The sequence below is a fragment of the Podarcis muralis genome, chromosome 5, assembly GCF_964188315.1.
Source record: "Podarcis muralis chromosome 5, rPodMur119.hap1.1, whole genome shotgun sequence".
Classification (NCBI taxonomy): Eukaryota; Metazoa; Chordata; class Lepidosauria; order Squamata; family Lacertidae; genus Podarcis; species Podarcis muralis.
Window position 1 is genome coordinate 95210405 of NC_135659.1, and position 18078 is coordinate 95228482.

The 18078-nt window shown below is 45.6% G+C and overlaps 1 protein-coding gene across 1 annotated transcript; it reads left to right on the plus strand.

Annotated features, from left to right (window-relative positions):
* Positions 1 to 879: 879 nt before the first annotated feature.
* Positions 880 to 16428, plus strand: LKAAEAR1 (LKAAEAR motif containing 1). Its single transcript, XM_077928089.1, has 5 exons — positions 880 to 945; positions 5062 to 5182; positions 7849 to 8190; positions 12989 to 13111; positions 15547 to 16428. Exons 3-5 carry the CDS (start codon positions 7897 to 7899, stop codon positions 15607 to 15609), a joined length of 480 nt encoding a protein of 159 aa, XP_077784215.1. The 5' UTR covers positions 880 to 945; positions 5062 to 5182; positions 7849 to 7896; the 3' UTR covers positions 15610 to 16428.
* The last annotated feature ends 1650 nt before the right edge of the window (positions 16429 to 18078 follow it).

Here is an 18078-nt window from a genome sequence, read left to right on the forward strand (position 1 = left end):
TGGGGCGATGTCGCAAAGCTGGGCATTGTGGCACCTTCCCTAAGCCAGTCAGAAGCCTCCCAGGTTTTGGGAAGGAAGTGTCAGAACACTGACAGGATGGTAGAGTCCTGCTGTCTGCTTCCCAAAGTTGTGAGGGCTTTGGGAAGGTGGCGGAATGGGTCTAGGACTCGTCGAAGCATTGAGCCGCCCTCCCTAAACTGAGCAGAAGCTTCCTGGGCTTTGGTGTGTGGGAATGTTCAGGGATGCAGGAGAGGATATATTGTTTAATTGTAGCCTTTCCAACTTGTGTAAACAAGTTCACAATTTAGCAGAGTAACATTCCCCTTTTTAAACTCACAGCAGATTCGTTTGCTCAAGCTCGCGAAAGCCTCTATAATAACTGTTCTGGTATTTTCCCCTTATTCCCTCATAAAAGATAAGACACGACACAGTCTTCTATAAAAGTATAAAAAAGAGTTTACTCACATTCTGTTCACAATCAGATCCCAGAAGGCAGACTTAGCTTAGAAAAGTAACCTATGCCTGGAAACTATCCCATAAAGAGATAGTCCCTTTGTCCTCTCTTCGCTCCTCTTGTTTCCGACTTTGGGCTAACAAAATTCTTGCCGCAGTTGTTGCATATAAGAGCAATTTTTTTTATCTTGTCTTGGTATCTCTTTACCCACTATACCCAATAAAAAGGCTTCTGGGGTTTTTATAACAAAAGTGTTTTTAAACATTTTCTTTAACTCAGCATTTCCCTCTCTAAGTTTCAGATCAGCAGGCCGCGGCTTGATGGTCAGTGCATGTGTGTGAAGGCTGGGCAGACTGGGAGCCTCCTTGCCATTGTCTGAGTTGCCTGGCAACTAGGTTACCATGGAGACGTTTGTACACTGGAGGCCTGGACCAAAAGCTCAGACCAGTACAAGGCCCTGAGAGCTGCAGGAGAGGATGTTGACTTGGCAGGTGAGAGAAGGGTCATGGAGTGGGAGAAACCAAAAAGAGGGGGGTTTAGGGTAAGGGGGAGCCTGGGACCTTCTGTTTCACCCCTATATCACCACCCCACTCCTGTCCTTTCCCTCGTGGATGTTTGACACAGTTTTCATTTCAAAGGCAAATCACCCTACATTCTCACTTGCCAAAACTATGCAAACTAAGACACAGCTTTCCTTCAAAGTTCGTATTCCTCTGAATTTTGCAAGGCGGTTCCCTAGCCAAATGATGTGTGCATATATACTGTCCAGGGTAAAGTGTGCCTAAAAATGCATATATTAGTGGGGAAATATAACATATTAGGGAAGATTGCTTTGCAGAAATGTGTATATTGGGTAGAATTGTGTAACATGTGTAGCAGGAGGAAACTCGGATGAATTTTCAAGGGACTTTTCAAGGGACTTTTTTATAAAAAAAAATCACACATGGGGAGAACAGATCTTAAGAGTGGAAAAATGAGAAACTGAGAGAAAGCAAAATGGGACAGATTTGCCCATCCTTTCGGTTGGGGATAATTCAGACGGAAATACCCAGGTGTCAAAACAGGTTATTTCTGTATGCCACTACTGCGGCCCGTGTTTTGTTAGCCCAAAAATGGAAAACGAGTGAGGTCCCAACCAAAGAAGAATGGCAACTTAAGCTGAAAGAATATGCACAGATTGCAGACTGCACAATTAACATATAGAATATGTTAATTAACATATAGAATAAGAGAACAAGAAGAACATACGTTTAGAGAAGATTGTAAAACGTTTATTGAATATATGGGGGGAAATTGTGTACACTTGGAAACGTTGGCAGCATTAAGATAAATTCAACAGTGTAAATAAGTTTTGATGGATGCAATAATGGAATACAGAATGGTTTAGTTTATGTAAAATATGCAGTGATTTATGGTATGCAAAATGAACCATGGAAAGAGAAGAAGGGAAGTCATTGATATCTTAAGAATGTTTAACTGAGTATTTTAAATTGCAAAACAGAAAATTTAATTATATATATATACATACACACACACACACACACACACAGACACACAGATACACACACACACACACACACACACACACACACACACATATATATATATATATATATATATATGAGAGAGAATGTTGGGATGCAAGGAATATGGGGATGTTGGGGCAATTTGTTACTGTTTAGTCATTTAGTCGTGTCCGACTCTTTGTAACCCCATGGACCAGAGCACGCCAGGCACTCCTGTCCTCCACTGCCTCCCGCAGTTTGGTCAAACTCATGCTGGTAGCTTTGAGAACACTGTCCAACCATCTCGTCCTCTGTCGTCCCCTTCTCCTTGTGCCCTCCATCTTTCCCAGAATCAGGGTTTTTTCCAGGGAGTCTTCTCTTCTCATGAGGTGGCCAAAGTATTGGAGCCTCAGCTTCAGGATCTGTCCTTCCAGTGAGCACTCAGGGCTGATTTCCTCCAGAATGGAGAGGCTTGATCTTCTTGCAGTCCATGGGACTCTCAAGAGTCTCCTCCAGCACCAATGGAGCAATAATAGGGCAATTATGGAGTTTAACTGAGAGTATGTTGTGTGGGTGGTTTGGGCCTCTTCACCGGCTTATTATTTTGGCTCAAGCACTGCTTTCCAGTGACATACAGGAACAGGGCCAGTTTCATGGATTCGAACCCTGATCTCCCAGGTCCTAGCCCCACCCTATAATCACAACACCACACCTGCCACTCATCCTCCAAGGCATCCCGATGGGATTTTAATGGTGGGCAAATGGCATTGCTTCATTTGAATGGGAGACAAAGTCAGCTCCCATCCATGGCGGCTGCCCGCCATCTTAATTTAAGCAAAATGCAATGCCACGGCGTTTAAATCCATAAGGTCTATGAGGCTGAGTTTTATAGATTTCATAGGACTATATAGGCTGGAGCATTGCATTTTGGGTAAATTAAGAAGGCCGGCAGCCACCATGTATGGGAGCTGAGCTTTGCTCCTATTGAAAAATAGCACTGCCACTCACCCGCTCCTAAAATGAATGTCCGAGGAGCTAACAGAGAGGTGCGGAGAGGTGTCGCAGCTGGGTGTCATAGACTGGCTGGAGATAGAGGATTGATGGAAGGCACCAGCTAGGAAATCCCCAAGGGAAGAAGGTTCAGAAGGTGGAAGGATGGCAAGTGGGAGAAGACTTTGGGGAGGAGGCATCAGAGGCCACAGGGTTTCGTGAGCAGGAAGAGGTTGTGTCAGATGGCAGCTCAGACCTCAAGGCTGAAGCAAAGGCTGGAGAGGGATGGGGCCAGGAGACAGAGGGGCAGGCTGCTGAAGAAGTCAGGGGGTCGTCATTGTTCCCTGTTACGACCAGTTCCTCTCCCCACTGGTCTCCTAGGACACGCAGAGAAATGAAAAGAGCAGGGCAGAGATTAGCTGTGTGCAGGTGCAGTCTGAGATTGCTTGGGGAAAGCCCAGGAGAGGAAGAGCCTTAAAGAGTGGTGGAATGCAGGGACCTTCAGTCCTCACTGTTGGGATGCTATCCGGAGACGGGGGCGTCTGGCAGGCCCCCAGCTAGCTCCAGCCACTGGCCAGCAGCCGGGCAAAACTCTGGTTCTCAGAACAGCATCAAAACTGTGACTCAAGCCTCAAAAGCCTTCAGAGGCTTAAGCACGCAAGCCAGCAGAGAAAAAACTCTTTGCAGCAGAAGTAGCAGACAGAGACATGTGTAAGCATATTTACAGCATTTATTCAGCATCAGGACAATGGAAAAACATGTCTGCTTCCCTTCGTGTCCAAGCAAAACAGCAATAGCAAAAGCAATATACAAACGGAAGTTCCCAGCAAGCCTGTGCTGGAAGTGAACAGGCATGTGACACACAACAGTCATGCCTGATCCTTTTAAGGTGGAATAGAACTATATCCTAACACTCACAACTGCCTTGCTAGACCAAGACCTACTGGGAAGAGTTGCTAGGAACATCATCATTTTTTATTTGTATGCCGCCTTTCCACAGTTAAAAAAAAAATGCTCAAGGCGGCTTACAGCATGACAAAATTTGCACAATTACAAAAGTCATAAACAATAAATAAAGCACATCCAAAAAAAATACACAACCGAATGGAAAACAATTTCCACATAAATCAAAATCTAAAACAGAGACTAGGGAGAAGAGTCGGTGGAAGAAGATTGGAAAAAAATTAAAGTATATTTACAGAAATATTGTAAAATTAATGAATGTTAGAAGGATGCTGGAAAGAAGTTATATGGCTTTAGCAGAAATGTTATAAAAAATTAAGTAAAAATAGATTGTTAATGGGTCAAAGTGGAAATTTAAGGTTAGACTGTGTTAAGATAAATTATAGAGAAAAAAATAAGAAAGATGGAAAGGATTTGCTGAAATAGCTAATTGAACAAGAATACAAAAAAGGGAGGTGTGAGGAGGTCGATGATACAAGTAAATGAAAGGTAGATATATAGAAATATTGGATGTGTTTTTAATTGTTTTTGCTTTTCTTGTTGTTTTGCTGTGTTGTTTTTTCTTTTTATTTTTATTTTTGATGTATTGTGAACTTTTTATTGTTGTTTTTGTCTTCTTTTTTCTGTAACTATTAAACCTTTAATAAATATCTTTTTTTAAAAAAAAATCAAAAACTAAAACTAAGAATACAGCATGAATATCACAGTTTAAAATGACATAGGTAAAAAATAGCAGCAATTTAAACAAAAAACAAAAACAAAGCAAAATGGAGCCCTCTCTGCCCAGCGACAGCAGCGGCGGCAGTCCTTTATAGAGTCCATCAGGCCCCGCCCTAGGCCAGGTGGTGAGTGGCAGGACTGGGGCTCTCAGGCGCTGAGCAGGGATCACTAGACCTGCGCTGCTTTAGTTTCTTTGAGACACTGGTATTTTTATTGCTGACCTGCACTTGATTCCAGCTCCTGACATTGGGTCAGGCTGGCTGGAGCTCCTGGGGTCTAGTGCTGGACCTCGCCAATAGCTGGCACCAACCCCAGCTAGGAAATTCACCATCAAGGTCACAGGTAACCTGTCCTGTCCTGTCCCCTTTTCCCATGGTGCACTCTGGAAAGCAAGGCATGACCTGGGGCTTTTCTCTTTTTGACCAACAGGGAAACTATTGTCTTGCATTGTATCTAAAGACCGGCTAACTGAGACTGAAGTTTTGTTCTCAAGGAAGTGGCTTTTTAAAACAACACCAACACACACACTCACCATTGACTTTCCCCAAAGGTAAGTGTCATTACAAAGGGGTGTGTGAGTGTTTAATAGTAATATTTAAAAGGTAAAGGTACCCCTGCCCATTCGGGCCAGTCTTGCCAGACTCTAGGGTTGTGCGCTCATCTCACTCTATAGGCCGGGAGCCAGCGCTGTCCGCAGACACTTCCGGGTCACGTGGCCAGCGTGACAAGCTGCATCTGGTGAGCCAGCGCAGCACACGGAATGCCGTTTACCTTCCCGCTGATAAGCGGTCCCTATTTATCTACTTGCACCCGGGGGTGCTTTCGAACTGCTAGGTTAGCAGGCGCTGGGACCGAACGACGGGAGCGCACCCCGCCGCGGGGATTCGAACCGCCGACCATGCGATCGGCAAGTCCTAGGCACTGAGGTTTTACCCACAGCGCCACCCGCGTCCCAATAGCAATATTTGCCCAGGCTTAAATGTAGTAAAGGCCTACCTTCCAGAGCTGGGGTGAGGATTAATGAACAAGGTGATGCTTAAGGAAAGTGCTGGACAAGTGGCAGATAAAGTAAAGGAGCCCCTGACCATTAGGTCCAGTCGTGGCTGACTTTGGGGTAGCAGCGCTCATCTCGCTTTACTGGCTGTGGGAGCCGGCGTACAGCTTCCGGGTCATGGGCCAGCATGACTAAGCCGTTTCTGGCCAACCAGAGCACAGCACGGAAATGCCATTTACCTTTCCGCCAGAGCGGTACCTATTTATCTACTTGCACTGGCATGCTTTCGAACTGCTAGGTGGGCAGGAGCAGGGACCGAGCAACGGGAGCTCACCCCATTGCGGGGATTCGAACCGCTGACCTTCTGATCGGCAAGTCCTAGGTTCTGTGGTTTAACCCACAGTGCCACCCGTGTCCCATAAGTGGCAGGTAGGATGATGCATTTAACAAAACAAGATAACAGGATTTATTTCCTTTGGGGAGTAAGCGCTGGAAGGTAAGGTTGCCTTTGCCAATGGTGTCCCTCCAAGCGGCCGACAGGAATGTGCCATGGGGCATTTGGGGAGCATCAGCGTGGGGAACCCAAACGACTCAACCAGGTGTCATGTAGCTGATGGGCAACGCAGGTCTCAGAGCCTGGTGGTTACCTGGCCCATGCAAGAACCTGCATGGAGCAGACAGAATCACATTCTGGACCTTCTAATTCTGTGGTCTGCACAAGAGGCTCTCTGTGGCTGGCTTCTCCCAACCAAACGTTCCAGCAATACTTTTAAAAAAAATGTTTCCATTCTTGGACAGGGTTTTGTAAGAGCAACACCCCCTGCAGCAAATCTAAGCCTGTGTCCATCTGCGAGTTCCGGCTGTGAGCCATCACGCCTTCCAGCCCAAAAGATGCTTGCTGGGCGAGACGTGGTTCGTCAGAAGCCAGGCAGAAAATGCCAAAGGCGCTGACTTGGCACTGAGGAGTTGTCCGCTTCTAGCTTGTGGCTGAAATTCTCGTTAAAAGGCTCTGGTATCACCCATGAAACCGCTTCCTCTTTCTTATCTGAAACATCCTGTGTAATTTCTTGCTAGCAGGCTCAGGAGACCCCGGCGATGGGGAGCGTTTTCCTCTTTTGACACGTCTTTCTATTTTTGTTTTCTCTTCTCTTCCCTTCATATATCTGTTGTGGAAAACAAACACACACAGCGTGGTTTTAGGATGGCCAGCTTTTCAGCCAGACCCTCAAGCCTCTTTTTTTGCCGTTTGGCTTGATCGGAAACTGTTAGCAGGGGGTACTGTTTGTTTCCACACCATGAAAAGCATCAACTGCTGGCGGCTGCAGGGCCCAATGAAAAGCAGGCAGCCCTAGGCATCCGTCTTTCTGCTGTTATCTGAGGAGTGGGGAACTCAAAATTGGGAAGCAAAAGTGGGCAGGGGGGAATAGTGAGGGGGGCTTGGCATTAGACACCCCTGATGTACAGAGTTGGGAAGCATAATGCATTTCAAGTGTTATTTCAGAGTTTTAAATAGCCTTGTGTTATTGTAACTCGCTCTACGCAGGGCTGCCCTTGAAGCTGACCCAGAAACTCCAGCGGGTGCAGAATGCTGCAGCAAGGCTCCTTACGGGGTCCTTGCCGCGGGATCACATTCATCCAGTGCTTTACCAACTGCACTGGCTCCCGGTGGAGTACAGGGTCAGGTTTAAGGTGCTGGTTTTGACCTTTAAAGCCCCTATGTAGCCTAGGACCCCACGTACCTACGGGACCGCCTCTCCTGATATGCCCCGCGGAGGACCTTAAGGTCCACAAATGACAATATTTTGGAGGTCCCAGGTCGCAAGGTGGTTAGATTGGTCGCAACTAGGGCCAGGGCCTTTTCAGTACTGGCCCCGACTTGGTGGAATGCTCTGTCACAAGAGACTAGGGCCCTGCGGGACTTGACATCTTTCCGCAGGGCCTGCAAGACAGAGCTGTTCCGCCTGGCCTTTGGTTTGGACTCAGACTGACCCTTATGTTTCCCTCCCCTTATGGTCTTGATCTATGGGCTACTTTTAAAATGAGGCTGCATTTTAAATTGCATTTTAACCTGTATTTTAAATTGGTGGTTTTTTCCCTGTAATTTTACTGGTGTTAGCTGCCCTGAGCCCGGCTCTGGCCGGAGAGGGTGGGGTATAAATAAAAATTATTAATTATTATTATTATTCCCATGGTCAAGCTGTTGGTCTTCCTCTCTTCCATAGCCCTCCTGCCAACCATCAGTCCAATCTAAGTCGGTGAGATAAGCAAAGATGTCCAAAGGCGGAGCGCTCCAGAGAAATAAGTTCACCGTGCGACACCAGAAGCGTTCAAGCGCCAGCGAAACGAACAAGATGACTCCGGCGCAGATGGCACGCTACTTGGCCTTCGCTGACCCCAGTCAGCCCAAGGTGAAAGAGATGCTGGCTGCAGTCCTCATGAAGGACAGGAATTTGGTGCCAGAAGAGGAAAAGGTGGCAGAACAGAAGAACCTCATTGGGGTCTTAAAAGCCACCGAGGCTCGGAACCGCCTCCGGAACACGAGGCTCCAATACCAGAATCTGAGAGTGAGTTTGTATAGGGTTTGGGCAAGGGGGGAGCAATGTCAGGGATGGGCTAGATGAGGGGAAGAGCTGGAGAATGCCTAACCAAGAGGAAATCATATTTCTCCATTCTCTCAGCCCTATGGGGTAGCTTAGATTGTGTCACGGTCCGGTTCATGGGCAATTGAAGTCCTGGCAGGGGACGTCAGGACCGGAGGCAAGATGGCGGGGTGGGAGCAGGAATGGGGGTCCAGAAGCCAGGAGTCAGGAAGCCAAGAGTCCGAGGGTCAGAGAGCCGGGAGTCAAGAAGCCAAGGGTCCGAGGGTCAGGAAGCAAGGAGTCACGAAGTCAGGGGTCCGAGGATCAAGAAGCAAGGAGTCCAAGGCAGGGAACGTGTTGCTGTGGCAAAGAGCCGAAGGGAAATGCTGACCTTATATCCCGTCCTAGCTCTTGCCACCAGGTGCTGTGAGTTACCAATTGGCCTCACCTGTGTGGCCACGCCTTGCCTCTCCAGAACAAACTTAGGAAGGCCCCCAGTCCTGCAAAGTCCTAATGGTCACAGGGCCTGGCTCCTGCACGCACACCTGACAGATTGAGTGTGAGCAACTGGCCCAAAGTCACCCAATGAGCTCCATGGTTGAGTGGGGATTTGAACTGCAGTATCCCAGGTCCTAGTCCAACACTCTAGCCACTATGCTAAATCGGCACGTAGTATCATAGACTACTGTGCACCCTGACTTCAGTAGGGCTTGCCCTGTGGCCTCTGGCCTCCAACACTCATTTTCATCTCACAATAGGGGCATCTACTTCATCCTGAGAGCCACAAAGAGGTTGGGAAAGCACCATTCATGGGGACGTAGCCAGAGACAGCAAGGGGGTGTGGCAGAAACAGCCCAGAATTCCTGGTCCATGCACAGATTTAGTCTTTTAGGGGATGGGAAGTGTTATTGCATGCTATTCCTAAATGCAAACCCTGGGAAAGCTCCATCGAGACCTATTGGAATAACCTGCCAATGCAGTATCAATGCCCCTCCAACTTTCCTTGTCTAATCCCCGTGAGAAAGCTAGTTCTGGAAAAGTTGCTTATTTTAGACCAGATCGCCTCCATGGAAGGTATTTTCTCTCTCTCGCTCGTTCGCTCTATAATCCCAAACAACATGATGTCATAACTTGGCCCCTGCTGTAACTCTGGGCTTGTTATTTATGGCTCTTGCTATAAAATATGCTATAGTTAGCAAGCTTGGAACAGGACTTCACAGCCGCCACTGCTGCTGCTGCTACTGTCAAAACAAAGCCTTTTCTGTCCTTCCAAGGCTGGGGCTATTCTGGCAAGTGAAACAAAGGATCTCTCTTGGGGGTCTTTAACTGGCCAGAAACAACGACCCGCCCTTTGCAGACTCCCAAAAACTTGGCAACAAGCAGTGCAATATGTACTCAGAGATGCATCTCACAAACAAATCCAGTGGCTTTTCAGGGATTGTGCCTGGGGTGATGGTTAGGTTTAGGCAAATGGACGTGACAGGGCTGAGGTCCCGACAGACGCTGGAGCCCAATGAAATCAGTTTGGGTTCAAGTTAGCTGTGATGAGGAGCGGGGGAGAAATCCAATGCCATTTGCATTTAAAGGCAAACCTCATATGCACTTTCTGTAGCAACGGGAGCACAAAAAAACACAGCCATCCTTCAGAATGCGCACTTCTCCAAATTTTGCAATGCTGTCCTCCATCGAAAGAGTGTGTCGAAAACTGCACACGCTGGGGTAAAGTGTTCAGCAAAGGGCATAAAGGTAAAGGTAAAGGTGCCCCTGCCCGTACGGGCCAGTCTTGACAGACTCTAGGGTTGTGCGCCCATCTCACTTAAGAGACCGGGGGCCAGCGCTGTCCGGAGACACATCCGGGTCATGTGGCCAGCGTGACATCGCTGCTCTGGCGAGCCAGAGCCGCACACGGAAACGCCGTTTACCTTCCCGCTAGTAAGCGGTCCCTATTTATCTACTTGCACTCGGGAGTGCTTTCGAACTGCTAGGTTGGCAGGCGCTGGAACCGAGCAACGGGAGCGCACCCCGCCGCGGGGATTCGAACCGCCGACCTTTCGATCGGCAAGCCCTATGCGCTGAGGCTTTTACCCACGGCGCCACCCGCGTCCCTCAGCAAAGGGCATATATTCATGTAAATCGGATTGCAATGTGTATTCTATTACTTAACCCCTGTAACACTGGCTAAAATTTATAAACTAACATCAAATCTGTTGGAGGTGTAAGGTATCAGAGGGATCCTTATATCATGTATGGTGGGGATGTGATAAAATTAAGAAATTTTGGGGAAATATACATGAGGAACTGAAAATATGTTTAAAACAACAATAGGTAAGAAGCCGCAAAAATTCCTTTTAGGAATTATTACAAATGACATCCCCAAAAGACATGAAGAGAATCTTTTTATATGCAACAGCTGCCACAAGGTTATTGATTGCAAAAAACTGGAAATCAGAAGAAGTGCCAACATTGAAAGATTGGCAAAATATTTTTTTTTGAAATGATTGAATTAGCAAAAATGACGGCAACAATTAGAATGCAATGCAATCCAATCAAAATCTCAAACAGGAATGGAAATGTGTAGAAGAATACATGACCAAAAGATGCTCCAACAAGAATTTATTGCTATGTATAGACTGATTTCACAAAGTTAAGCAGATATATAAGAATGAATGTTTAATTATTAAGATACAAAATTACAATCTCAATAATAAAGTTACAAAATAATAACAAGGAAGTCACGCACGGGTGGAGGGAAGACACAGGGCAAGAAATAAGAAATGGATAAATACTGGTACATAATGAAATGTGAAAATGTGAATTTACAAATATAATGTATATGTATCAATATGTAAAGATTTCATATATGTATTGCAAGATTTCATATATGTATTTAATAATAAATAAATTAAGTGCGAAAGAAAGAAAGAAAGAAAGAAAGAAAGAAAGAAAGAAAGAAAGAAAGAAAGAAAGCAAGCTGCTTTGCAGGGCGAGTTGATCTTCACCCTTTCCTCTCCCAACGCAATCCTGAATTCCGCCACCACCAGCAGCACTACAGTTACAGTGGTGCCCCGCAAGACGAATGCCTCGCAAGACGGAAAACTCGCTAGATGAAAGGGTTTTCCGTTTTTTTAGTCGTTCCACAAGACGAATTTCCCTATGGGCTTCCCCATTTCGTCTTGCGAGTTCTTGCGAGTTTGTTTCCTTTTTCTTAAAGCCACTAAGCCGTTAATAGCCGCTAAGCTGCTAAGCCGTTAATAGCCGCTAAGCCGCTAATAGCCGCTAAGCCGCTAATAGCCGTGCTTCGCAAGACGAAAAAACCGCAAGACGAAGAGACTCGCGGAACAGATTAATTTCGTCTTGTGAGGCACCACTGTAGCTTTAGAGGGAAAGCTCCCATTGGTGTCAGGCTAATTGCAGTGCAAGTGGGTTTTTGCTGGAATCACAGTAGGGGAGGGCAAGGATAAACCTCCCTCCCCATACACTGTGATCCTGATGAAAACCCTCCACCCTGAATCTACTACTGTTTTTTAAACTTACGTGTGGTTGCATGAATGGGGAGCAGTTTTCCCCAACCGGGCACCCTCCAGATGTTCTGGACTGCAACTTGCATCTGCCCCAGCCAGAACAGGTGTGCTGATGGGCGTTGTGCCTGTGAATACTTCCTTTATCCTGAGCAAACCGTTTTGTGGTCCTGATTGACTTTTTGGACTGATGAAGCTTGTAGCGAAACCTGTAATATATCCAGAGAACACATCTCCTTTTGCCCACTTGTGTTATTCTCACCAGGGCGGTGGCTTTGATTAGCCTTCCCGTGATTGATCCATGCCTACGGCTTTGTGTTTCCAACTCAAGACCCATTGAAGAACATCTCATCCAGTTCAATCTTTGAAAAACAGCTTTGAAAAACTTTTTCACATTCTCCAGTGTGCTACCCTTGCCATTGTGGTGGCACGGGGTTGCCGTTCTGTGATTGGACTTACACTACTTGTTGAATGGTTCATTTATCCAGTCTATATAATGTTTACTGCACATCTAACTTGTTAAGATGGGATGTGGGTGGCGCTGTGGGTTAAACCACAGAGCCTAGGACTTGCCAATCAGAAGGTTGGCGGTTCGAATCCCCGCGACCGGGTGAGCTCCCGTTGCTCGGTCCCTGCTCCTGCCAACCTAGCAGTTCGAAAGCACCCCAAAAAGTGCAAGTAGATAAATAGGTACCGCTCCGGTGCGAAGGTAAACGGTGTTTGCATGCACTGCTCTGGTTCACCAGAAGAGGCTTAGTCATGCTGGCCACATGACCTGGAAGCTGTACGCCGGCTCCCTTGGCCAATAAAGCGAGTTGAGTGCCGCAACCCCAGAGTCGGTCACGACTGAACCTAATGATCAGGGGTCCCTTTACCTTTACCTTTAACTTGTTAAGATAGAGTTGTACATTTATCCACTTCATGTTTACAGTATCTCCAGGCTTTGTCTTGCATATGGCACCTTAGTATATTTGTTGTTTGAATGGTTACAAGTCTATCTCTATTCTAGCTATTATTCTAGTAAATTTGGTTTTATACTTATAAGCCAGTTTGTGGTGGTGTTGTTTTGTTGTATTATTATTACTGTCACCACATTTGATACTTTGTGTATATACTTTGAATTAAGAGTACCACCTTGTTTAGCCCTCAGGTCTCAGGATTGGGAGAGAGGGCTGCCATTCAGAGTAGACAGCACTGGGCCAAAGGTCTGGTTCAGTCCAAAGCAGCTTCAGTTCCTCATTCATTTCATTCTCTTTTGACTCCAGGCACAAGAGATCAACTTCCTGATCTCCTTCCAGAGGAACGCTAAAGGTGCTGTGAGGCTCGAGGTCTTCCTCCCGCCCAGGAAGAACCTTAGAAAACTAGCAGACTGCATGAACACAGTCCAGGTATGTTGAACGCACAAATTGTCTGACAAATACAGTGGTGCCTCGCAAGACGAAATTAATTCGTTCCGCGAGTTTTTTCGTCTTGCGATTTTTTCGTCTTGCGAAGCATGGTTTCGGAAAAGTTTTGGAAAAGCTTCAAAAATCACCAAAGTCTTCAAAAACCTCAAAAAAGGCTACCACACCGCGTGCTATGAGTTGCTCCTCGAAGTCAAGTCGCAACTGTATTAACGGTTTTAAGAAAAAGGAAACAAACTTGCAAGACGTTTCCATAGGGAAAATCATCTTGCGAAGCAACTAAAAAAAACAAAAACCCTTTCGTCTTGCGAGTTTTTCGTCTTGCGAGGCATTCATCTTGTGAGGTACCACTGTAGTTCCTTCTAACTGACATATCTCTCCATTTCCCAGTTCTGAAAGGGGGGGCCCATCAAGAAAGAAGGTTGCTTAGAAATGTGGGGCTGCGCAGCTCCCTCCGCAGACAGCGTGCACATGTCGCCGCAGAATATTGAGGAGGCCCGACCCTCTCCTTTAATTTTTTTGGGGGGTCCTAGAACACTTGTGGCCGCCCCTAGATGCTGCCCCTGATTCATAGGGTGGACCGTTTCCTGGGAAGACGAAGTGATGACCATCATCTTCAGTGGTTCTTTAAAAGCATTCAGCTAACTCACTGTGGCTGGATCCATTGATAGTTAAGGGAGCCAGCTGGGTCAGACCAGTGTCTAGTCCAGCAACCTATTTTCACAATGGTTTGCTAGATGCCTGTGACAAACCAGCAAGCTGCACCTGAGCACAAGAGCCCTCTCCTAGATCCCATGGATCCCAGCAACTCTTATTCAGAAAGATTCCTGCCTTCAACTGTGGAGGCAGAGCCACCACATCTAAGAGCCTTCTCCTCCATGAATCTGCCCAATCCTGGAAATGTAAAGAAAAGGAAGGAACTTTTTATCACATGTGGTGGGAATGTAAAAAAGTGAAAAACTTCTGGGAAATGATATATAATGAGAAGAAAAAGATGTTGAAATGTACATTCATTAAGAACCCAGAAGCATTTTTACTTGGCATTGTAGGAGATGGTATTAATAGACAGGATTGTAAGTTGTTTTCATACGCAATGACAGCAGCAAGAATACTATTGGCACAAAAATGGAAGCAAGAAGAATTACCAACGAAAGAAGAATGGAGAATGAAACTGATGGACTATGCAGAATTAGATAAATTAACAGGAAGGGTTCGAAACCTGTGGGACCAGAGATTCTTAGAAGACTGGAGTAAATATATGAACTATTTGAAAAGTAATTGTAATGAACAGATTACACTAGTAGGACTGCAAGAAGTTCTGTAAAGAGGACCATTTGAAATATTGCAAGAAAGACTATGAGGAGAGTTATTAGTTAATGATAATTAAAAGTAATAGAGAAATTAAGAAATGCAGAATAAGTGATAAAGAATGAAAAATCATCAGAGGTGTTGACAAAAGTCTAAAATATTGTATAAGATAAGAAGTTATGTTATATGATTTTTGGAAATGATATGTTAAAAAAACCAATAAAATGTATATATAAAAAAGAATTTGCTCAATCCTCCTCCTCCTCCTCCTCCTCCTCCTCTTCTTCTTCACAAACTTTACTGAGTACAGTGGTACCCTGGTTCTCAAACTTAATCTGTTCTGGAAGCCCATTCCAAAACTAAGGCGCGCTTTCTCATAGAAAGTAATGCAAAATGGATTTATCCATTCCAGACTCTTAAAAACAACCCCTAAAACAGCAATTTAACATGAATTTTACTATCTAACGAGACCATTGATCCATAAAACAAAAGCAATAATCAATGTACCATGCTATAAAATAAAGGAGACAGTATTGTAGATGGCAAAAATGATTACTCACACAGTCATAAAAACAAATTAACCGAAAAGTCCTCAAAAACAAAAAATACCAAATAAATAGCAAAAACAAAAGCACCAAACTTAATCCGTTCCGGAAGTCTGTTTGACTTCCGAAATGTTCCAAAATGTTCAAAAACCAAGGCGCAGCTTCTGATTGGTGCAGGTGCCCCGAAAACAATACCCGACAGCTGCATCGGACGTTTGACTTCCAAAAAACATTCGAAAACCAGAACACTACTTCCGGGTTTTTGGCGTTTGAGAACGAAGGTACCACTGTATCTTAAAAACAGTTACCAAATTTATTTGTCTTCCAAGACAAATACATGTACAGATGCGAAGTCTTGCGTGCTGCCATTCACAAGGCATCAAAACAAACTTGGAGAATCTTTTACATTACAAATTCAGCTCACAATCCGCAGGGTGGACTTGAGATAATTTCTTAACCGGTGACTGCTTCAACTGAAATGAACACGGGATTGCTGCTGTTACTGTTTTTAATAAACAATGTGAACCGAGACCATCTGCACACTGTTTGCTTTGCTTTCCTTTACAGAGAAGCCGGATTGAAGAGATTCTGGAAGATGAAACGGGTGAGGTCTATATCAGAAAGCCTTGAAACCCCACATAGGACAAGGCAGTATAAGGGGAGGAGATTATGGATGGAAGCCAGACAGAGACCAAATCTCTGGACAGCTCCAACTTAGAAAAACTATTGCTGTTCAATAAACTTGATGGATTATTATCCATGCCTTAAGACAAAAAACAAAAAACCTCATAGTTAGGGGTGGACAAATCTGTTTCAGCTCCATGTTATTTTTGCATGTGTTCACCCAAAAGTCTGTTCCATTCCATTTTTTCCCCATTAATTTTCGAGATCTCCAAATATATATTGCATTTAAATGTGCATTTTAGGCTGCAATGGGACCTCTCAACAGTAGTGTATAAGGCTGCGCGGTCAAAATGCAATTTTTGAAAACGGTGAATTGTTAAAAGTTTTGGGTGCTTTTTAAAAGAAATGACCATGGCTAAACATTCAGGAAGTACAAACAGCTGGCCAATAACTTAACTGACACATCTGCACTGTGGTCGGAGTGGTCCTGATCAGCAAAGATAGGGTTCTCTCTCCAATTTGCAGTTCTGCCTTTCAAATCAATGTGCGTGGACTTTGTCAATCTGGTGCACGACTCTGCTTGCTGGGGCTGATGGGAACTGTCATTCAAAACATCTGGAGGGCACCAGAGTGGCAAAGGCTTGCTAGAGCATTATGCCTGGGATGGGAGATACCTGTTGGAGGAACGCTGGACCTCAGATTAGCCATCTCTTGTTAGAGACATGCTTTTCAGTTCAAAAACCTTTTGGTACTGAAGACCTATCCTTCGGTGCAGTCCTGTGCCTAGTTAGCAAAATAGCTGAGCATCAGACTTGCAGAGTTTGCCATACTGAATTCCTTCCATTTAAACCCTGTGCAAAACATGCAATCCTGTGCATGCTTAGCCATGAATGTGGGACTCGCAACATCCTCATTCCATTGGTGATGCATGTGAAAACTCATGAGAAGCAGACACTGGCCCCAATCCCCATCTGTCACCACGTCCTTGCTTCCTCCTCTGTCAGTTTTGTATTTTCTGGCTCCCCGCCCAGCAACCATATAGCCTGTTACAACTACTAGGCTCTCTCTTCAACCCAAAATAAAGCAGGGGGTCAACATTCAGCCACGTGGTCCCTGGTCCACGATAGTGTCCCCCCCCCCATCTGCAGAGAATGAGACCTGCAGGAATCATTGCATGAATGAGATGACTTCACGGGATTCAAAGGCTTAGAACATGTTCCTATATATGCCTGATTCTAAGGTTTAACAATAGGAAAGTAGATTCTACCAGGCTCATTAAAAGCACAGGTAAAGGTAAAGGGACCCCTGACCATTAGGCATAGTTGTCAACGTTTCCCTTTTTTTAAGGGAAATTCCCTTATTCTGAATAGGATTCCTCACAAGAAAAGGAAAAAGTTGATAGCTATGCCATTAGGTCTAGTCGTAGACAACTCTGGGATTGTGGCGCTCATCTCGCTTTACTGGCCAAGGGAGCTGGTGTACAGCTTCCAGGTCATGTGGCCAGCATGACTAAGCCGCTTCTGGCAAACCAGAGCAGTGCACGGCAAGGCCGTTTACCTTCCCGCCGGAGCGGTACCTATTTATCTACTTGTACTTGGTGTGCTTTCGAACTGCTAGGTTGGCAGGAGCAGGGATAAAGCAACAGGAGCTCACCCCATCGCATAGGACATGTCTAAACCGCACCGCTTCATAGGATCATAGAATTGTAGAGTTGGCTGTGGTCTAAACCACAGAGCCTCTTGGGCTTGCCGATTAGAAGGTTGGCGGTTCAAATCCCCGCAACCTAGTGGACTCCCGTTGCTCTGTTCCAGCTCCTGCCAACCTAGCAGTTCAAAAGCATGCCAGTGCAAGTAGATAAATAGGTACCGCTCCAGCGGGAGGGTAAATAGTGTTTCTTTGCACTCTGGCACTTGTCACGGTCCTCTGTACACAAGAAGCGGGTTAGTCCTGCTGGCCACATGACCTAGAATGCTGTCTGTGGACAAATGCCGGCTCCCTCGGCCTGAAAGCGAGATGTGCGCCGCAACCCCATAGCCACCTTTGACTGGACTTAACCGTCCAGGGGTCCTTTACCATCTACTCCAACCCCATGCAATGCAGAAATCTCAGCTAAAGAATCCCTGAGAGATGGCCCTCCAGTCTCAGTTTTAAAACCTCTAGTGAAGGGGAGCCCAGCACATTTTGTGGTCGTCCGTTCCACAGCTCTTACCGCCAGAAAGTCCTTCCTGATGTTTATCCAGAATCTCATTTCTTGTCATTTGCATTTGTTTGTAATTTGTGTTGTGTTGGTTTTATGCACTGGTTTAACTTGCCATGCCTTTCCGGGAAAAATTCTGAGGACTGAAGTTTCTTGAGGTGCCAAGGATTGTTCTTCCCCTACAAAGCTACAGTTCTCAGTGTTCCCAGGGGAGAGGGACTTTTGCCAAACCATGTGAATGGCATAATATATATACTGTATTTTTCGCTCCATAAGAC

Coding starts and splice junctions, on each gene's coding strand:
- LKAAEAR1 (XM_077928089.1), top strand. CDS start 7,897: ATGTCCAAAGGCGGAGCGCTCCAGAGAAATAAGTTCACCGTGCGACAC. Junction 8,191..12,988: donor TCCAATACCAGAATCTGAGA/GTGAGTTTGTAT, acceptor TTTTGACTCCAG/GCACAAGAGATCAACTTCCT. Junction 13,112..15,546: donor ACTGCATGAACACAGTCCAG/GTATGTTGAACG, acceptor TTTCCTTTACAG/AGAAGCCGGATTGAAGAGAT.